The following is a 23,392-nucleotide window of genomic DNA, read 5'->3' as shown; positions in this document are numbered from 1 at the left end:
TTCAGCTTTATGCTTGTTGCGTGATGCCATGTTGGTCTTTTATTTAGAGGTATCTCGGCTGCGGATTCCGCGCCCTCTTGATTATGAGAAGGGAAAAGTTTGTGTAACCTCAGAATGTTCTATGTATTTGCTGCTGTTAAATGTTCCACTGTCACCCAATGATGAGTGTGGGCTGCATCTAATTTGTATAGGTGTCGTCCGGAGGAATTCTTTGACCGTTTTAAATAAGGACAGGCTGATTGTTTATAAATATAGTTACTGTCCCTGCGGCTTTTCTGGCATGGAGGCCGGTTTTAGCATTATCCCCCCTCGGGGGTTTCCATGTTAGGCTGAAATAATATTGAGGGCCTGCCAGGAGTGCAGTTTGTAGAGGCTTATGTAGATTGATATCTCGTGTTTCAGGGGGGGCCTAAGTGCTAGGTCAGTCTCTGCTTGTAATGTCCCTTGTGAGCCCCTGTCGTGTGCATTAAATGTATACTTGCGGTCAGCTGTAGGTGTAGGTAATCAGCGGCATCGATGTCCAGCTCCTTTTTGGTCCCTGTTACATTCAGAGTGGGTTGCTTTGGTCCGCTTGCTGCTAATTGTTCTCACCGCTGCTGCCTAGTATGTGTTGTAGCTGCGTCACCATGCTCCTGCGCGATGCTTAGGCCTCGGGGCCGGCGTTCTCTCAAAATTGTGTTGATGTGGGGGTTTTTCACCCATGTTAGGCTCCCAAGGTAGTCGGATAGATGATGCCTCCTAATGGCAGTAAATTAGTGTTTGATACTGCCCGGGGGACCCGCCACCCGGTTTCAGAGCTCCGGAGCTATCTTATTCTGCGGCCATGTTCTTCGTCGGCCGACTCCGCCCCCCAAAATTCTACCCCTATTTTTCTTTTTTATCTTTGTATCGTTATTTGAAAAAGTAAGAATGTAAACTTAGGAGATAGCCCATTTTTGGTTCAGGACCTGGGTAGCACTTTCTGATTGGTGTCTAAATGTAGGCTTTTTAGCTTACATTCAAATAAAGATACCAAGAGAAAGAAGAAAAAATTATAATAGGAGTAAATTAGGAAGTTGCTTAAAATTACATGTGCAATCTGAATCATTAGTTTTTTTTTTTTAATTTTGACTTGACTATTCCTTTTATGTCCCTTTAAAGACCCAAAGATTCTTTGCAGGCGTTCATTCACAATGACTAATGCTCATGTGTGCTGGAATTTTAAATGCATTCCGATGTCAATCCCTAGCCTACAGTATAAATGAGAATGTCTCTGCCAACTGTATAACATAATAGCTAAAGACAAATAAGCCATGCCCTGGCTGGATGTGTAAAGCCAGTCTATAGAACATCTTGTTGTGGTTCAGGATTGAATAAATCAAATCAGATTTGTGAGACTGCATTTTATAAAATATTGTTTTTTTTCCCTTCATCAACCAGATCATTAGCAAATCAATGGGCTGACCCACTTTTCTACATAATGCTCTTTTGTGAGTTTATTTGAGAGACAGCTCTGCACATTCTATGAACCTCTGTAGATTTTTTTTTTCCCCTTAAAATCTGAAAGAATGTGGTAATAAAGGACTATATGCAGACCCATTTAGTTGAACTGATGGGGAAAGTAAAATACACTAAGGGAAAAAAACATTTTACTTTTTTTTTTTTTTATTATTATTCAAAATACTATTTAGTGAATCTCTTGGGTTACAAATATAGATGCTTTCATAAAATTTTAAGTGTCATATGTGATATTTTTAAGTCTTATATTATGTTTTTTTTCTTTCCCCTTTTCCTAGGACCCAAAACCGTGTTTTTCTGGGCACCTATAATGAAATGGGTAAGTGTTTTTTTTTTTTTTTTTCTTGTTTTTTTTTCTTATGTCCTGTGTGTTTTCTTTTACGTATAAGTATACAGGTGGCCCTCGTTTTACAACGGTTCAATTTACACCATTTCAGAATAACAATCTTTTTTTTTTTTTTCCAGTCATGTGACTGCTTAAAAGCATTGAGAAGCAGTGCATTTATTAAAATAGCCAGTAGGTGGAGCTGTCTGCTTGTGTTGCAGAAAAGCCAAGCAAGCTGAAATTAATCTGTTTAACCAGACCTGAGCTATCGAACAGATTTCAAAGGAACAAGATCGTCCTGTCTATAAATCAGTCCAGATTGAAATGCATAGAAAGAACTGTTTGCAGAAAAATGCAAGTGAAGTCTGTGTTGTGTGATTATTTTATTAGATTTATTATGCTGTTTAGCAAATGTTTTTGTTCATTTAACCTAGTTTAATTATATTTTGTGTTGTGTGATTATTTTATTAGGTTTATAATGTTGTTTAGCATTTAAAGTCTTCATGTCAAAGCTTTAAAAATAATGTATTAGGTGTTACTTATGACAATTTTGAGACGGGCCTGGAACCAATCACCCTCACTTCCCATTGACTTACATTATAAACTGGGTTTCAATCTAAAACGGTTTTGATTTACAACCATTCCTTCTGGAACCTAACCCCGGCGTAAACTGAGGGCTACCTGTATATACATTTAAAGTATAAATAGAAACAATCTTAAGATGAATTCCCACTTATTCTGATGGGCGCTGCACTCCTTGGTTGTTTCAGATTTGTTGAGGGAAATGTCTATTTCCAGTGTGTCCTCTGGACGGGCCATTTTGCCACAACTATTTACAAAGCTTATCATGAGCATTTCAGAGCTAAGAACCAAAGGCAATAAAATGTATTGTTATGTAAAAGATATTCTTACATCACTTCTAAGCATTTTTGTGCAATCACATAAACCGTTTAATCCTTCCTGACCATGCATGGTTGGATATTCTGTCTGTTAAAGACTTATAAATGGCTGACTGAATGCTGCATGTTCCATGTGACCCTAACTGCTTCTGCAGCTGACCTGTGTGGCACATAATGCATATTGTGAAGAATAAGCTAAAGAGTGTATCATGTGCGAGTTCCAAAAATGGTAGTCATTTATTGTGGCTTGTGAGCTTAAAAGGGCATGAAAGCCAACATTTTCTTCTATGAATCAAAGCATACATTATTAAACAACTTTCCAAATTTACTTTTATTATGAAATTTCTTTTGTTGAAAGAGCAACAATGCATCACTGGGACCTAACCAATGACAACAGGCATAAATGTGCAGCCACCAATCGCCTGCTTAGCACCCATTAGTGCTCCTGAACCTACCTAGGTATGCATTTCAACAAAGGAAACAAAGAGAATGAAGCAAATTAGATAATAGAAGTAATTTGGAAAGCTGTTTAAAATGGAAAGCTCTGTCTGAATCATGAAAATGTAATTTATACTTTTGCTGCCCATTTAAAAGGACATTTAAAAGTGATCCATTTTAGCTGCTTAGAGTTTCTTAAACTGTTTACAAAAACCTCCTTTATCGCTAGGTGAAAAGCTGCTTGTGCCTTTTTAAAAGTACAGTGACTGCGAGGTACAACTAAAGATGCATGGTTACTACTCACTATGCTATTGTTTAATCTCCTGTGCCTGCAGCTGTTTTCAGTCTTTCTTACTTTAACCCCTTACCATTATCAGTTAGTGAAGCTCTGCATCTTCACACTGGGCGACGCCATCTTGGAACTTATATGTGTTATGTAACTTTTAAACTGTGTAAAAAACAAACAAACAAACAAAAAAAAACCCCCTACAAAAATGTAACACTTCTTCTCTCTATTATGTAAACTGAAGTGAAAGGTACAGCTGTCAAAATGTCAGTGTAGTGCACTGCTTCTGTCACATGATGCTACAAGATGGCGGTGCCCAGTATAAAATGCAGAGCTTTAGCAGTTGGCTTCTGTAATGAGTTAACATAAGAGAATGGCTTTAGAGAGAGCTGCAGGTACAGGAGGGAAATCGATAGCATGGTAAATAGTAACTATGCTACTGTAGTTGTACCCAGCTGTTTACCTATTTGAGTTTAAATGGACAATAATCACCATATAGTGATAAACCCTAGGGGGCACTACAAATGAAATAAAATAGGGTATTACTAAACTATTCCACAACTCTATCAAAGCCTTATCTAGAGTCCAAACTGGTATAATAGTTGTAACAGTCTGGTGTGTGAGTAGTTAAATCAACAGGCTAGTGCAGCTCCTCTTGTAGCATTTAGATAATGGCAATATAATCCCAATCTGCAAGATTAAACACAAAACAAGGGGCTCCTCATAGCATAATACTGCTGTTCCAGGTGAATTTTCAGACGAGTAAAACATGTGATGGGCACCAGTAGTTAGTGCAAAGATTGCAGGCTGAACGATCTCAGCCGTCTGCTCGCCAACTGCCAGAAAAATGCTGCTACTTTGTCCACAGTGTACATACATCAGAGTGCACCAGCTCCCAGACCATTTAAAATACAGTTTAATGCAACACATTTCTATGCTACAAATGCAGTTGAAACCTACACATATGCTAAGCATTGCAATACTGCAGTAATCTAAAAATAGGTGAGCGTAAACTCTCCCGAGGATGCTCGTCCTGAAGCGCTGAGGTCAGGTACACATACACTTCTATAGCACTGTCCTGGAGGCCAAGCTTCTATAAATCCTCACTGGAATAGGTGGATATAAAGGATCTGTAAAAACAAAAGTGGGGATGAAGCGCCACACCAGGGGCAAATCTAAGAGTTGACGTGTCGACTTCACAATAATATTTAATAGAAAAATACAGTGCACTCACAAGATAAACCACGCTTAGTGCCGAGGTACACTACAAACGTTCATTATGCAAATGATCTCGGTGTCAATTCAGAGCCTTTCCCAATGTACGCTTTTCCCCCACTTTTTTGTTTTTATAAATACTGCAGTAATGTCTAAAGAAAAGCTATCTAATCATTCCCAGTGTGGAATGGGAAAGATGGATACTAAAATGTCCATTTCAATTTCTCTAAATATTGGGCTTTGTATATACAGAGAAAGGGATGAGGTCTGCTCTCCCAGCAAGCTCAGACCCTTTGACCTGGTGTAGTTTTCTTAAGAAGAAGAAAGGAAAAAAAAAACAGCAGTCATTTCATATATAAAAATAAACCTAAAGTATCAATGTATTATACATTTTATACTCGACAATATATATAATTTGTTTCCCTTCACAGGATCCTTCTTAGCTTATGTTTTATACTTGGCTGAAACCATTTAGTTTGTTCCATAGTTTTCTTAATGTGAAATAAGTAACATTTTATTTTTCAGGGTTTGGTGCTCGCAGGATTAGCAGATATGACTAGACCAGCAGATAAACTAAGCCCAGCACAGTCTGGGGTCCTTATGGCAACAGGTAAGTTTGTTTTTGGAATATACTGGGAATTTGTTTTTCTAAAGTTAAGGGACAGTAAAGCCAAAATTAAACTTTCATGATTCAGAGTGTGCAATTTTAAACGGGTTTCCAATTTACATCAATTATTAAAGCTACTTTGTTCTTTTGGTATCCTTAGTAGTAAAGTAAATTTACATAAACATAGAAGAGAGCACGAGTCTTTGAGCACTTTATAGGAGCAGTGTTTGCAACAATGTGTATCACTGATGAAAACATTGTTGCAAACAGTGCTGCCATAGAGATGCATGCACGCTTCTGGGTTCACCATGATATTCTAGTTTTGACTTTACTGTCCCTTTTTAATACTTTCGGTTTCAACTTTTTGTTTAGCAAAATAGTTTTTCCTTCATTTTCTTTAAACCATTAATTTTATTGTTGTGTTTTGGAGTGACTCTGTGGGCATCCTTTGCCAGCAATTTGCTAGCTCTTTATATACCCTTTTAAGGAAATAAAGTTTGCTTTGTTACTCCAAGTGGTACAAAAGTTATAGGGCTTAGAATATGGCAAAATCTGAATCAATGAAGGGTTTTATACTTATTAGTAGTAAAAGGGTAACTTTAATATTTATTTTGTATGCCATACGGTTTTTATATACCATTGTCAACATGGATAATACACAGCAACAGGCTAACTTCTTTTCTCTACAAGATGTTGATGCAATGAGACCCTCTTTAGAGGACTTATTCTCTGTGAATATGAGAATGCAAAACATTGGAGATATTTTCCAAATCATGGAGAATAAATTTAGTGAAAGAGTATAGATTGTGGTGGGATATTAAATCCCTAGAAAAATATCTATCCTTGAATATGATCCCAAGAGGGCTGTGACTGAAAAAACATCCAACCTTTCAAGTGGATACTTCTGATAATGAGTTTATGGTCACTTGGAACAATATACTCTCAGAATGCTCACTAAAATTGATGCGCATCATTATTATGCACGAAGTGAAACAACATGCTCAGTTGAAAGAAGAAATATTAGAACTACAACAAGAACTTAATAAATTTATAGAGCACAAGGATTATACACAACTAGATACCATTCTAGACAAAACGATTACAGAGGCTAAAATGGAAATTGATATAGCCAAACAAGGCAAATTTGAAAGGGACACATTGGACTATAAGCTTAATATAGTTTATAACTGGAAACAAGACAAAATAAACAAAAGATCTAGGAATAGAAGAAACAGAAGACGTGTCACATTTTCGGATACTGATGGAGAATCAGGAGAGGACAGAGACTTTCAAGTTAATTCTACCATACTCACTGAGGCAGGTAGCAATCAGCAGATAATGCAAGAGAGCCATTTAAATACATACAGTACCAATATAGGATCTGGCAATGCACATAATACAGCTTGTAGCAATCAACATGTTGCAGGGGCCATAGGAGGGATTTTAAGATCTAATGAGCCTCCTATAACAATAGCAACAAATCAAAGTAAATACCAGCTACAACCCCCCAATGATACAGTGGCAGAAAGAGTTAATAATGAGAAGCAGGTTTTTCAAAGGGACCAGCCGAATTTAAAAGGAGGGGGGGGGGGAACGTAGGGACAAACAGGTACATGTTAAGACCCCAAACGAAACAGCAGAAGCACAACAAGTACAAAATTTAACTATTTTAAATCTTTCGAGTACAGACCTAGATAAAGAGGAAGAAAAAGTATTAAAATATGGCTTGGGATTTGTTCCCTCTACCAATTTTAATCTCTTTGAGACATTATTAGACCTTAATAAATTTGTGAGAAACTTAACTGTGAAGAAATGTTTCAAAGAGAGTAGAATTGATGATGATACCCTGTCATCTGATATGTGTGATGATATGTCTAATTTGTATAATAAAGTTGAATTTAGTGAGGCTACTGACTATTTAACGTTACTTTATTTGGAAATGGAGTCTTCCCAAGGAGAAAAAGTAAAAGTGAAATTTTAAACCCACTTCAGTATTCTATCCTACGGGGAAAAGAGGAATCTATTTAGAGTCCTTTCATAAACGAGTAGAGGCTGAACTCCATAAATTACAAGAGTCTGTCGCAGTTGAGTCTGAGAGATCTAATAACTTAACTAAATCTGAACAAGAAGCCATACAGAGGCTTAAATTAAAACAAGATATTGTGATTCGTAGAAGTGACAAAGGTGGCAACATTGTTGTTTTAGACGAACAAGATTACATCCTAGAAGCAGAAAGGCAGCTGAGCCAAACTGAGGTATATGAAAGATTGAGTTTTGACCCCACTAATGCATTTAAACTAAGTCTGGGACAGATCCTAGATGATGGGAATGAATTAGGTATCATTGATGATGACACCAAAGCCTTTTTATGGGTTAAGAATCCTAAAATTCCAATCTTCCACCATCTCCCCAAGACACACAAGGGTCTTGACATTGTCCAGGGACGTCCAATCGTCTCTGGCATTGGATCCCTGCTGGAACCCTTGGGGAGATGGATGGAAGGTATTTTACAGCCTCTGGTCAAGATTCTTCCATCATTCCTTAAGGACACGAAGCATTTGCTAGTCCTGGTAGAAGACATCAATTGGAAACCAGAATTTTCATGGTTAACTATTGATGTAGTTAGTTTGTATTCAACCATACCTTTGGATAAAGGTATGATTGCAGTGGCATTTTTCTTGGATAAATATACAGGTTACAGTAACACAGATAAGAGCTTCACAGTCAGGGCACTCTTCTTTTTTCTGACACACAATTATTTCTCCTTTGGCGGAAATTTTTATCTACAAAAGAGAGGTACTGCAATGGGGGCTACTTTTGCCCCCTCTTTTGCAAATTTATATATGGGGTGGTGGGAGCTATCCCATATATATGGAGAGAATTGCTGCCAGAGGGGAAATATTGTGATGTATAGGAGATTTATAGATGATCTCCTTCTGATATGGCAAGGGTCGTCAGAAGAGGGCATTGAGTTTGTTGAAGACCTCAATAATAACAATGTTGGTCTGAGCTTTACAAGTACTGCAAGCAAAACAAGTATTGAATATCTAGACCTTACACTTTCTAGTGAGGGTAGTAAAGTTGTCACCAAACTACACAGGAAACAAATTGCAGGTAATAGCATCCTGCATGCTAAAAGCATGCATCCTAAGCATACAAGCCTTGGAATACTTAAAGGAGACTTTATTCGTTTACGAAGAAATTGTTCCTCATTGTCAGAATACCATAATATGGCTAAAGACTTTAAGGAGAGGTTTGTACAAAGAGGATTCTACAAAAAGCAAATCACCAAAGCATACAATATAGTATCTAGAATGGATAGAAATAGGATGCTCCACTCAAACAGAGCCCCGAAAAACAGAGATGAGTAAAATACCAATTTTTGTTACAAATTACAGCAAACAATTTGATCAGATTGCAAACATTGTTCAAGAATGTCTACCGATCTTAAAAGGAGATGGAGATCTCTATGAGATAGTACAAAAGGGATGTAAATGCATCCCTAGGAAGAACAAGACCTTAGGCAATATTTTGGCCCCTAGTGAAATAAAAACTGCTTCACATAGAGTTACAAGTTGGCTAGAATGCAAGGGCCACTATAGATGTGTTGCCACTAGATGCAAAGCTTGCTTATATACGTTAACTGGTAAAACTTTTCAATCGACAAAGACCCAGATGCTATTTACTATTGACACCTGCACAAATTGTCGCAGCACATATGTAGTGTACCTTGTGACTTGCCAAGAATGTTTAAAGCAGTACGTTGGTCTTACCACAAGGGAAGCTAGAGAGCAGATAAAAGAACATATCTATGATATAAAATCTGAAGATCCGGATTCACAAGTGGCAAGGCATTTTAAGTTTTGTCACAATAGTAGTACTGACAATTTAGTGTGGCAAATTATTGAATGGGTAAGAGTTTCCAACAGAGGAGGTGATAGAGACAAGCTGCTTCGTATGCGCGAGGCATTTTGGATTTTTTAAGTTGAGAACAAGGGCCCCTGAGGGCCTTAATATACATACAGATCTTATAAACTGTTGGAGATAGATCTACTACTGGCTATCATGCAGATATTATATATATCTGTAGAACAAAAAGTATATATTTCCATTCTAGTTCTGTTTTAGAAATTACCTTTGTACCACCTAATAACTGTATTTATATCTAGGAAAAGTCTAGGAATTATCGCTATGCCTTAAACATAGTGTAGATTTCGCAACAATTGTAAAAACTCTGAGTCAAGTAGCCCCCACTAGAGATCTATGAGATTTAATAAGATCTAATACTATTTATTATTGTAATCTTTGTTCCCTATCCTATTAACATTTCCCTTTTCTATAGCCATATTGTAATAAAGGACATAAAGTGCAGTTAGAGAAATTGTCATTAAGAATATGCATACATAGCATGTTTAAATCGAATGGATTCACTTTTCTACTTATATTATAATTAGAAAATACCAAATATTATATGTGAATTAGCTTAGAAATATAGAATTTAGTATTATATATTGAGATTATTTCTCTTTAGATTGTCGCAAGTTAATAGACAGGAAGTGACATATCTTAGCTATATATCACACCCAATTTGGTTGTAGGGCTTTAAATTATGTCCGAATAAACACACAAAGTAATAGCACTTCTATAAGAATAGGATAATGGTATACGTTTGTATAATTGATCTATGTGGAGTGAATTAATCTTTCCATCTTAGAGTGTAAAGTAATGCTCTAGTAGTATCTAAATATTTGAATCAACTTTTTGTATTACTGGGATCAAAATATCCATGCATGTGCAAACTGGCAATTATGGAGTTAACCTAAAGAGTAACACGTCATTGTGATTTGTAAATTTAAGAAGGCTGTGTATCTAAGACAGCACGGTCTATGAATAAGGCAGAGAGCTGAAACATGTCAGACCGCTGCTGTCTTAGATCTGATTTGTTATAATTTTTGCTGTGGAACCTGTTTTAAATTTTGTATGGCAATAAAGTTTACCTTTTAAACTCTTTAAACCTGTGGCCCCGACTCGCCCTTTTTCTATTTTTGGCTGCTGTGCAATTTTAAACAGGTTTCCAATTTACATCAATTATGGCAACAGGTAAGTTTGTTTTTGGAATATACTGGAAATTTGCTTTTCTAAAGTTAAGGGTCAGTAAAGCCAAAAATTAAACTTTCATGTTTCAGAGTGTGCAATTTTATACAGGTTTCCAATTTACATCAATTATTAAAGTAAATTTAGATAAACATAGAAGCGAGCACGAGTCCTTGAGCACTTTATAGGAGCAGTGTTTGCAACAATGTGTAACACTGATGAAAACATTGTTGCAAACAATGCTGCCATAGAGATGCATGCACGCTTCTGGGTTCACCGTGATATTCTAGTTTTGACTTTACTGTCCCTTTTTTAATACTTTTGGTTTCAACTTTTTGTTTAGCAAAATTAGTTTTTCCTTCATTTTCTTTAAACCTTTAATTTTATTGTTGTGTTTTGGAGTGACTCTGTGGGCATCCTTTGCCAGCAATTTGCTAGCTCTTTATATACCCTTTTAAGGAAAAAAAAGTTTGCTTTGTTACTCCAAGTGGTACAAAAGTTATAGGTCTTAGAATATGGCAAAATGTGAATCAATGAAGATGGTTTTATTAATTATAATTTAGTAATATATGGGCCAAATTTAACAAATGAAGGTAGACAGGGGCATACATCTTCACCCCTGTCCACCCGGCTTTGCGTCTAGTGCTGCCCACATTTCACTGCACACTACGGCTTAGTGTTCAATGCACTCCCAGCTTGCATGAGCAAGGGCCTTCAATATCCCCGGTCAGAAAAGTCCGGGGGGGATTGACAATATGCCACTTAACAGGTGTTGAAGTGGGTCTGATGACCGCTGCTTCTTAGACTCTCTGCTACAGATTCGCTTATGCAAACCTGTAGCTGACGGTGCTACAACCCCTTAAAAACTAAGCCTGAATACTTTAGGGACGGATTTGTTAAGTAATGTTGGGTACCTGTTTTAAACTAAAGAACTAATTTTTTATTTTTTTTTCTCTCTATTTTGGATTTTTAAAATTGGTCCCACCTTTTTTTTTTTTTTTTTTTTTTTTTAAAACACTTAATTACTGAGAGCAGTGAAGCCACAAGGTGTGAGAGTGTCCAGCCAGTCACACCTAGGGACTTGAATGCATATCAGGACTTATTCATGTTTTATTGAGTACAGGGATCCTTCTCATGTTTGGTGAGGGAGTTCTGACGTGACATCTGTGTGATGTGTCCTGCTGTCTCCCACTTACAGGCATATTGTTGCCTTCAACTATTTGGGGACATATTGGAGTGTGAAATAGGCTCTTGCATCTCCTATATATAACATTTGAGTTTATACATAGAATTATCTGTTAACAACATTTTATACCATGTGGACTTTTTTTCTAATTTAACCATTTGTGATTTTTCTTTATATTTATGGTCTGTGCATTGTGACATTTTCCAATTTATAAAATGGGCTGTGCACACAGTGTGGGCCTTTATTAATATGCTCTGCAGACTAATTTAAGTATGCAGTCTGCATCACTTTTGAAACATATTACAAAATATGTGATTTTGCACATCTATGTACATATATTGGCTGCAATGTAATTAGTCTAATGTCCCTTTTTAAATAGAGTAAAAGTCTGGAACTTTAGCACTTGGCTATCATGTTACACATCATACCCGCAGGGTGTTACACATTTTGTTTAGTGCTGGTATCATGGCAACCATTCTAGCCGGCCCCTAGTGATGACCTCATAAACTTTGCAGACAGTTTACCTGGAATTAAAATGCATTGTTAAATGGATCCAAGTATGTAGTCCATTTGGGATGAATAAACACTAACATAGAGGCTCCCACGTATCATCCTGCCTGACTAGTACTGAATCTGTCTATACATTTGATGGACTTAGTGTATTATAGTAAGCATTGTCCTGTATGTCCAATGTATTAACACTGAAGGGGTGGAATTGTGGGTTTATAAGGTGGTTTGATGCACTGTCTAATTACACATTATTTGATGGATGTTGGTCTTGTCAAAACTTCCAGCAGGAGCTGAAACGTTGACCTGTATTTTTATATTCGATTCATACATTTTTGTACTTTTTAACAAAGTCCTGCAAGTGCTTTTTTTCACTCTGGATATATATAAATGTGTATATGTATATATGTGTAAGGAAAAAGTTGTATATGGAAAACTTGCTAATTTAGTGTTGCTAGAAGTGCTCTAGTAACAGAACACGTAGTACCCACTTATTTTAAAAATATCTATATAAGTGGAATCATAACAGCTGGTGCAGACCCATTTTAATTGTATTATATAAATTGAAAAGAAAGTAAAGAGGTTTATGATATAACCTCTAAGAAGACTTGGGAATTCAGCACTCTTTTATAGAAAATAACTAGAGCAACACAATGTGCAGTTTAAAAAGGTTTTTCATTCACGCACCTCGCCGGGTGCCGATTAAGCAAATAAATCAACAGATAGAAATACACACGCAACCTGTATCTAAATGGTTAAAAAAGTGCATACATGTACAGCACTAAAATTGGACCGGTCCAAGTGACTGAGTAACGCTAGTGATGAAGGAACCAACAAAATGAATACATATAGCATATGCAAATAATCCACACTAGTAAATATATGGAATATATGAAAAACACAGACAGACGTTTTAGTAAACTGTGTTAGCCGAGTATTCTCATATATGCAATATAGGATGTATGTACACAGTATAATGCAATTCAACAACAAAATGAGATTAGTAATCGAGAAATATTGCTACAATGGGTAGCCACTGTCACGGTGATATACAAAGTCCCCAATTTTGCTGATAAACTGTTCCAGTAATGTGCAGTATACTGACCAAGTGTGAGTTCAGTTAAAGCTATGAAAAATAAGCTTTAGAAAGTAAAGCGATAGAATCACTTAGTGAGCCAAAGCAAGTGATTATGAGCAAAAGTCAAGCGGCACACAGAGAGACATGCAATGCAGCAAGCAGGAGCAAAAGAAGAAATCTAGCAGCTGAACAATCAAGCGGATATGCAGGAGGACTTTCAAATCAATATACAAATCCCTCTGTCAACTGCAACCACTTGAGCTTGTAACTTCATGATCTTACAACAAGAAAATGTAAAAACATAGGGCACTTATCAGAGATGTAGGAGAACGCCGGGCAATGGACATCCGGGTCCCTCTGTCAACTACACCTGCGGGGCGCCCTTCTCCTCTTGTCTTTTCCAGAATCGCTTAACTTTTCTTTATCCAAGTCGATCTGTTTGAACCTCAATGCACCAATTATTTTGCTCCACATAAGTATCCAGACTCCAAACTTTGCTTCACTCAAAGCTGGCGGCTCACCACGGCATATCGCTCTGTTCCATTCAGCAACACTGCGTATCAGATCACGTGGAACCGGTCAGCAATGCAGACATGCGTTTCACCCCCCACGTCACAGGAGAGACGGGCTTCCTCAGGGCTGTATGTATATATATGTGTGTATGTATGTCGCTAAACAAGAGGAGTACTAGGTTAATATAAGTATGCAAACTCATATAGAGAATATTGAAATATAAGCATATACAATGCCAAATGGTGCAGACCCTATAAATTTAAATATAACGAAAAAGACTATAAGAGGAGAAACGGGGACACATCACGATAAATGCTCCTTGCATATAAATAGGGAATACAGCACTCTTTTAAATGTAAAAAGCTTCAGAGTTATGTCCTCCATATATTAAGGCAATAAATAGGCGGAATACCTTATATACAAAAACATGTTAATAAAGCAACGTAAATGTGTACAGTGCAAAAACAACTCATATAATAGTAAAAAACAATTACAAGTTAGGTCACGTGACTAACAAGGCCCGTATATAATTTTACATCGGCGAGTAACAGACTTGCAAGGGATAGAACAGATCCACTACACCCAGCTGCACACAGAACCCCCTAGCAAATAGCCAAGAAGGACAGGCCTGGGCAGGTTCGCATATGGGGATCTAAGTGGATCGTTAGTAACCTTTAAAGTGGTTGAGGCAATAAAACATGAATCGTCAGAATAATATACAATGCCAGCCATATTAGCCAGTACAGATAGCCAGATACATGCAAGCAGGCATATACACAGAAGCAAATAGTGTTAGTAGCAGCAAGTTAGTTCATGCTTGAGCAAAGTTCTCTACGTAACAAGGTCGTTTCCATAAGCCAACCTTCCACATGTGCGTTATTAGAGCGACGACAATCAAAGGTTAAATAGTTTAATTTCCACATCCAGCGAAAAAAACACAGTCCCACAATTAGTGAATTTCCAAACACCTATCTGTCTTCACGTGGGAAATAGAGCCCAAAGGGAGACTCGGCACGCCAAAAAACCTCATCAAATCAGAAGATATGTATTGCTCTCCCAAAAACACGGCCAAACATCAGCAGTGTATAGCGCATCAATAGTCTGATGTGATGGGCAGGTCACGTAGTACAGACAACCAATGCCTACGTGCGTTTAATCCCCAACGTCTAGTGATAGACGGGGATTTCTCAGGGCTGACGCGCTACACACTGCTGATGTTTGGCAGTGTTTTCGAGGCAATACATATCTTAAACTTTCTCAATTTTACTTGCATCAATCAAATTTGTATATGTGCAGTTTCTAAGGCACCAGCTACTACTGAGCATGTGCAAGAGTTCAGTGTATATTCATATGAGTCTGTGATTGGCTGATGGCTGTCGCATACAGAGGGACGGCATAACAATTTTGAAATGTATCAGAAGCATGTGCATTCAGGCTTTCTCTTGTAAGGTGTATCCAGTCCATCGGATCATCATGACTTGTGGGATATTCTCCTTCCCAACAGGAAGTTGCAAGAGGATCACCCACAGCAGAGCTGCTATATAGCTCCTCCCCTAACTGCCATATCCAGTCATTCTCTTGCAACTATCAACTAGCATGGAGGTAGTAAGAGGAAAGTGGTGAAATGAAGCTATTATCTTGCTTCAATCAAAAGTTTGTTATTTTTAAATGGTACCCGGAGTTGTACTATTTTGTCCCAAGGCAGTAAAATAGAAGAATCTGCCTGTGATTTCTATGATCTTAGCAGGTTGTAACTAAGATCCATTGCTGTTGTCACACATGACTGAAGAGAGAGGTAACTTCAGCGAGGGAATGGTGTGCAGGTTATACTGCTATGAGGTATGTGCAGTTAAAATTATTTTCTAGAAGATGTGAATGCTAGAAAAATGCTGCTGATACCACATTTATGTAAGGTAAGCCTGAATATAGTGATTTAATAGCGACTGGTATCATGCTTACTTTCTGAGGTAATACTCTTTTATATTTACAATATAAAACGTTTGCTGGCATGTTTAAATGTTTTTATATATACTTTGGTGATAAAACTTTATTGGGGCCTAGTTTTTTCCACATGGCTGGCTTAAATTTGCCTAGAAACAGTTTCCTGAGGCTTTCCACTGTGTTACTATGAGTGGGAGGGGCCTAATTTAGCGCTTTTTTGCACAGTAACTTTTACAGACTGAGACATCCAGCTTCCTCCAGGAGTCCCCTGAATGCTATAGGACATCTCTAAAGGGCTCGTAGGCTTTCCAAAATAGTTTGTTGGGGAAGGTAGGCCCACAGCAAGGCTGTGGCAGTTTGATGTGACTGTTTAAAAAAAAAAAGTATCGTGTTTTTTTTTATCCGTTTTTTGAACTAAGGGGTTAATCATCCATTTGCAAGTGGGTGCAATGCTCTGTTAGCTTATTATACACACTGTAAAAATTTTGTTTGATTTACTGCCTTTTTTCACTGTTTTTCAAATTCTGACAAAATTTGTTTCTCTTAAAGGCACAGTACCGTTTCTTATATTTGCTTGTTAACTTGATTTAAAGTGTTTTCCAAGCTTGCTAGTCTCATTGCTAGTCTGTACAAACATGTCTGACATAGAAGAAACTCCTTGTTCATTATGTTTAAAAGCCATGGTGGAACCCCCTCTTAGAATGTGTACCAAATGTACTGATTTCACTTTAAGCAATAAAGATCATATTCTGTCTTTAAAAAATGTAACACCAGAGGAATCTGACGAGGGGGAAGTTATGCCGACTAACTCTCCCCACGTGTCAGATCCTTTGACTCCCGCTCAAGGGACTCACGCTCAAATGGTGCCAAGTACATCTAGGGCGCCCATAGCGTTTACTTTACAAGACATGGCGGCAGTCATGGATAATACACTGTCAGCGGTATTAGCCAGACTACCTGAATTTAGAGGAAAGCGAGATAGCTCTGTAGTTAGACGAAATACAGAGCATATTGACGCTTTAAGAGCTATGTCTGATACTGCCTCACAATATGCAGAAGCTGAAGAAGGTGAGCTTCTTTCTGTGGGTGATGTTTCTGACTCAGGGAAGATGATGCAACCTGATTCTGATTTTTCTACATTTAAATTTAAGCTTGAACACCTCCGCGTGTTACTCGGGGAGGTTTTAGCTGCTCTGAATGACTGTGATACAATTGCAATGCCAGAGAAATTGTGTAGACTGGATAAATACTATGCAGTGCCTGTGCACTGATGTTTTTACAATACCTAAAAGGTTTACAGAAATTATTACTAAGGAATGGGATAGACCAGGTGTGCCGTTCTCTTCCCCTCCTATTTTTAGAAAAATGTTTCCAATAGACGCCACCACACGAGACATATGGCAGACAGTTCCTAAGGTGGAGGGAGCAATTTCTTCTCTAGCAAAGCGTTCTACTATCCCTGTCGAGGACAGTTTGTGCTTTTTTAGATCCAATGGATAAAAAGTTAGAGGGTTACCTTAAGAAAATGTTTATTCAACAAGGTTTTATCCTACAGCCCCTTGCATGCATTGCTCCTGTCACTGCTGCTGCTGCGTTCTGGTTTGAGTCTCTGGAAGAGGCTTTACAGGTAGCGACTCCATTGGATGACATACTTGACAAGCTTAGAGCACTTAAGCTAGCCAATTCTTTTGTTTCTTTTTACTAAACTAACGGCTAAGAATTCTGGTTTTGCTATCCAGGCGCGCAGAGCGTTATGGCTTAAATCATGGTCAGCTGACGTTACTTCAAAGTCTAAGCTGCTTAACATTCCCTTCAAGGGGCAGACCCTATTTGGGCCTGGTTTGAAGGAGATTATTGCTGATATCACTGGAGGAAAAGGTCATGCCCTTCCTCAGGATAGGTCCAAATAAAGGGCCAAACAGTCTAATTTTCGTGCCTTTCGAAACTTCAAGGCAAGTGCGGCATCAACTTCCTCTAATGCAAAACAAGAGGGAACTTTTGCTCAGTCCAAGACGGTCTGGAGACCTAACCAGACCTGGAACAAAGGTAAGCAGGCCAAAAGCCTGCTGCTGCCTCTAAGACAGCATGAAGGAACAGCCCCCTATCCGGTAACGGATCTAGTAGGGGGCAGACTTTCGCTCTTCGCCCAGGCGTGGGCAAGAGATGTCCAGGATCCCTGGGCGTTGGAAATTATATCCCAGGGATATCTTCTGGACTTCAAGGCTTCCCCCCCCAAAAGGGAGATTTCACCTTTCACAATTATCTGCAAACCAGATAGAGAGAGGCATTCTTACACTGTGTACAAGACTCCTAGTTATGGGAGTGATCCATCCAGTTCCAAAGGAGGAACAGGGACAGGGATTTTACTCAAATCTGTTTGTGGTTCCCAAAAAAGAGGGTACCTTCAGACCAATTTTGGATCTAAAGATCTTAAATAAATTCCTCAGAGTTCCATCATTCAAGATGGAGACTATTCGTACCATCCTACCTATGATCCTGGAGGGTCAATACATGACTACAGTGGATTTAAAGGATGCTTATCTTCACATTCCGATACACAAAGATCATCATCGGTTTCTCAGGTTTGCCTTCCTAGACAGGCATTACCAGTTTGTAGCTCTTCCCTTTGGGTTAGCTACAGTCCCAAGAATTTTTACGAAGGTTCTGGGGTCGCTTCTGGCGGTCCTAAGGCCGCGGGGCATAGCAGTGGCCCCTTATTTAGACGACATCCTGATTCAGGCGTCAAACTTCCAAATTGCCAAGTCTCATACGGACATAGTGTTGACATTTCTGAGGTCGCATGGGTGGAAGGTGAACAAGGAAAAGAGTTCTCTATCCCCACTCACAAGAGTTTCCTTACTAGGGACTCTGATAGATTCTGTAGAAATGAAAATTTACCTGACGGAGTCCAGGTTATCAAAACTTCTAAATTCCTGCCGTGTTCTTTATTCCATTCCTCGCCCTAAGGTGGCTCAGTGCATGGAATTAATCGGCTTAATGGTAGCGGCAATGGACATAGTGCCGTTTGCACACCTACATCTCAGACCGCTGCAACTATGCATGCTCAATCAGTGGAATGGGGATTACACAGATTTGTCCCCTCTACTAAATCTGTATCAAGAGACCAGGGATTCTCTTCTCTGGTGACTATCTCGGGTCCATCTGTCCAAAGGTATGACCTTTCGCAGGCCAGATTGGACAATTGTAACAACAGATGCCAGCCTTCTAGGTTGGGGTGCAGTCTGGAACTCCCTGAAGGCTCAGGGATCGTGGACTCAGGAGTCACTCCTTCCGATAAATATTCTGGAACTAAAGGCGATATTCAATGCTCTTCAGGCTTGACCTCAGCTAGCGACAATGAGGTTCATCAGATTTCAGTCGGACAACATTACGACTGTGGCTTACATCAACCATCAAGGTGGAACAAAGAGTTCCCTAGCGATGTTAGAAGTCTCAAAGATAATTCGCTGGGCGGAGTTTCACTCTTGCCACCTATATCAGCTATCCATATCCCAGGTGTAGAGAACTGGGAGGCGGATTTTCTAAGTCGACAGACTTTTCATCCGGGGGAGTGGGAACTCCATCCGGAGGTGTTTGCACAATTGATTCATTGTTGGGGCAAACCAGAACTGGATCTCATGGCGTCTCGCCAGAACGCCAAGCTTCTTTGTTACGGTTCCAGGTCCAGGGACCCCAAGGCAGCGCTGATAGATGCTCTAGCAGCGCCTTGGTCCTTCAACCTGGTTTATGTGTTTCCACCGTTTCCTCTGCTCCCTCGTCTGATTGCCAAAATCAAGCATGAGAGAGCATCAGTGATCTTGATAGCGCTTGCGTGGCCACGCAGGACTTGGTATGCAGATCTGGTGGACATGTCATCCTTTCCACCATGGACTCTGCCGCTGAGACAGGACCTTCTACTTCAAGGTCCTTTCAACCATCCAAATCTAATTTCACTGAGGCTGACTGCTTGGAGATTGAACGCTTGATTTTATCAAAGCGTGGCTTCTCCGAGTCAGTCATTGATACCTTAATACAGGCACGAAAGCCTGTCACCAGGAAAATTTACCATAAGATATGGCGTAAATATCTTTATTGGTGTGAATCCAAGGGTTACTCATGGAGTAAGGTCAGGATTCCCAGGATATTACCCTTTCTCCAAGAAGGATTGGAAAAAGGATTGTCAGCTAGTTCTTTAAAGGGACAGATTTCTGCTCTGTCTAGTCTTTTGCACAAGCGTCTGGCAGATGTTCCACGCGTTCAGGCATTCTGTTAGGCTTTAGTTAGAATCAAGCCTGTGTTTAAACCTGTTGCTCCGCCATGGAGCTTAAATCTGGTTCTTAAAGGGACACTGTACCCAAAAATTTTCTTTCGTGATTCAGATTGAGCATGAAATTTTAAGCAACTTTCTAATTTACTCCTATTATCAAATTTTCTTCATTCTCTTGGTATCTTTATTTGAAATGCAAGAATGTAAGTTTAGATGCCGGCCCATTTTTGGTGAACAACCTGGGTTGTCCTTGCTGATTGGTGGATAAATTCATCCACCAATAAAAAAGTGCTGTCCAGAGTACTGAAACCAAAAAAAAGCTTAGATGCCTTCTTTTTCAAATAATGATAGCAAGAGAACGAAGAAAAATTGATAATAGGAGTAAATTAGAAAGTTGCTTAAAATTGCATGCTCTTTCTGAATTACAAAAGAAAAAATTTGGGTACAGTGTCCCTTTATGGAATGAAGAGGTTCAAACGGAACTCCTTGAAGAACCTTAGATATCAAACTTTATCTTGGAAAGTTCTTTTTTTTGGTAGCTATTTCCTCGGCTCGTAGAGTTTCCGAGTTATCTGCCTTACAATGCAGATAAGGTAGTTCTGCGTACCAAACCTGGGTTTTTACCTAAGGTGGTATCTAATAAGAATATCAATCAAGAGATTGTTGTTCCATCTTTGTGTCCTAATCCTTCTTCAAAGAAGGAACGTCTATTACACAATCTGGACGTGGTCCGTGCTTTAAAGTTTTACTTACAAGCTACTAAAGATTTTCGTCAAACATCTGCTTTGTTTGTTGTCTACTCTGGACAGAGGAGAGGTCAAAAGGCTTCGGCAACCTCTTTCTTTTTGGCTAAGAAGCATAATCCGCTTAGCCTATGAGACTGTTGGCCAGCAGCTTCCAGAAAGGATTACAGCTCATTCTACTAGAGCCGTGGCTTCCACATGGGCCTTTAAAAATGAGGCTTCTGTTGAACAGATTTGCAAGGCGACTTGGTCTTCGCTTCATACTTTTTCAAATTCTTGATACTTTTGCTTCTTCGGAGGCTATTTTTGGGGGAGAGGTTTTACAGGCAGTGGTACCTTCCGTTTAAGTTCCTGCCTTGTCCCTCCCTTCATCCGTGTACTTTAGCTTTGGTATTGGTATCCCACAAGTAATGGATGATCCGTCTACTGGATAAACCTTACAAGAGAAAACATAATTTATGCTTACCTGATAAATTTATTTCTCTTTTGGTGTATCCAGTCCACGGCCCACCCTGTCATTTTAAGGCAGGTATTTTTTAATTTTAAACTACAGTCACCACTGCACCCTATGCTTTCTCCTTTCTCTGCTTGTTTTCGGTCGAATGAATGGATATGGCAGTTAGGGGAGTAGCTATATAACAGCTCTGCTGTGGGTGATCCTCTTGCAACTTCCTGTTGGGAAGGAGAATATCCCACAAGTAATGGATGATCCGTGGACTGGATACACCACAAGAGAAATAAATTTATCAGGTAAGCATAAATTATGTTTTTACCACACACACAAACTATAAGGGCCGGGGAAGAAGAATATACATTTTTTTTTTTAACCCCTTAACGACCGAGGACGTGTAGGGTACGTCCTCAAAAAAAAAAAAAGGCAGTTAACGCCTTAGAACGTACCCTGCACGTCCTCGGTGTGGAAAGCATCTGGAAGCGATCCCGCTCGCTTCCAGCTGCTTTCCGGTTATTGCAGTGATGCCTCGATATGGAGGCATCCTGCAATAACCTTTTTAAGCCATCCGGTGCAGAGAGAGCCACTCTGTGGCCCTCTCTGCACCGGAGATCGGTGGCTCAATGCGTTGGTGGGTGGGAGCCGGACCGGGAGGCGGGTGGCGGCCATCGATGGCCCTGGTGATGTGCAGGGGGGGGGCGGGATCGTGGGCGGGGATGGCCGGGGGCGCGCACGGGAGGGCGGGGGCGGGCGCGTGCACGGGGAGGGAGCGGGTGGGAACCGCTACGCTACAGAAAAGGCATTAATAAAAAATGTTAATCAAAAGTTAAAAAATGGCTAAAAAGTTTTAAAAAAAAAACGATCAGCAAGGTGGTGGGGGTTTGTCTGTGTGGGGGGGAAGCTACACTACAGAAAAAAACCAAACAAACAAAAATAAAGCACTTTTTTTTTGCAAACTGGGTACTGGCAGACAGCTGCCAGTACCCAAGATGGCCCCCAATGAGGCAGAGGGGATTTTTTTTTTTTTTTTTTTTTTTAAAAACCCTTTTATTTTAGTACTGGCAGACTTTCTGCCAGTACTTAAGATGGCGGGGACAATTGTGGGGTGGGGGAGGGAAGGGAGCTGTTTGGGAGGGATCAGGGGGTGGGATGTGTCAGGTGGGAGGCTGATCTCTACACTAAAGCTAAAATTAACCCTGCAAGCTACCTACAAACTCCCTAATTAACCCCTTCACTGCTAGCCATAATACACGTGTGAGGCGCAGCAGGATTTAGCGGCCTTCTAATTACCAGAAAGCAACGCCAAAGTCATATATGTCTGCTATTTCTGAACAAAGGGGATCCCAGACAAGTATTTACAACCATTTGTGCCATAATTGCACAAGCTGTTTGTAAATTATTTCAGTGAGAAACCGAAAATTTTTAAAAATTTAACTTTTTTTTTCAATTTGGTCGCATTTGGCGGTGAAATGGTGGCATGAAATATACCAAAATGTGCCTAGATCAATACTTGGGGTTGTCTACTACACTACACTAAAGCTAAAATTAACCCTACAAGCTCCCTAAAAGCTCCCTAATTAACCCCTTAACTGCTGGGCATAATACACTTGTGGTGCGCAGTGGCATTTAGCGGCCTTCTAATTACCAAAAAGCAATGCCAAAGCCATATATGTCTGCTATTTCGGAACAAAGGGGATCCCAGAGAAGAATTTACAACCATTTATGCCATAATTGCACAAGTTGTTTGTAAATAATTTCAGTGAGAAACCGAAAGTTTGTGAAAAAAATTTGTGAAAAAGTGAACGATTTTTTGTATTTGATCGCATTTGGCGGTGAAATGGTGGCATGAAATATACCAAAATTGGCCTAGATCAATACTTTGGGATGTCTACTAAAAAAAAATATATACATGTCAAGGGATATTCAGGGATTCCTGAAAGATATTAGTGTTCTAATGTAACTAGCGCTAATTTTGGAAAAAAGTGGTTTGGAAATAGCAAAGTGCTACTTGTATTTATGGCCCTATAACTTGCAAAAAAAGCAAAGAACATGTAAACATTGGGTATTTCTAAACTCAGGACAAAATTTAGAAACTATTTAGCATGGGTGTTTTTTGGTGGTTGTAGATATGTAACAGATTTTGGGGGTCAAAGTTAGAAAAAGTGTGTTTTTTTTTCAATTTTTCCTCATATTTTATAATTTTTTTATAGTAAATTATAAGATATGATGAAAATAATGGTATCTTTAGAAAGTCCATTTAGTGGCGAGAAAAACGGTATATAATATGTGTGGGTACAGTAAATGAGTAAGAGGAAAATTACAGCTAAACACAAACACCGCAAAAA

The 23,392-nt window shown here is 39.1% G+C and overlaps 1 protein-coding gene across 1 annotated transcript in view; it reads left to right on the top strand.

The window, feature by feature from the left end:
* MPC2 (mitochondrial pyruvate carrier 2) overlaps window positions 1–23,392 on the top strand; it is a 57,294-nt gene that overhangs the window by 31,976 nt on the left and 1,926 nt on the right. The window contains exons 2-3 of the mRNA XM_053706823.1: window positions 1,776–1,816; window positions 5,186–5,270. Coding sequence (XP_053562798.1) covers window positions 1,776–1,816; window positions 5,186–5,270 — 126 coding nt within the window. The remainder of the gene's footprint in view (window positions 1–1,775; window positions 1,817–5,185; window positions 5,271–23,392) is intronic.

Source organism: Bombina bombina, chromosome 3 (genome assembly GCF_027579735.1).
Source record: "Bombina bombina isolate aBomBom1 chromosome 3, aBomBom1.pri, whole genome shotgun sequence".
In the NCBI taxonomy this organism is placed as follows: Eukaryota; Metazoa; Chordata; class Amphibia; order Anura; family Bombinatoridae; genus Bombina; species Bombina bombina.
The sequence above is the reverse complement of the archived record's forward strand: the minus strand, read 5'-3'. Positions and strand labels throughout refer to the sequence as shown.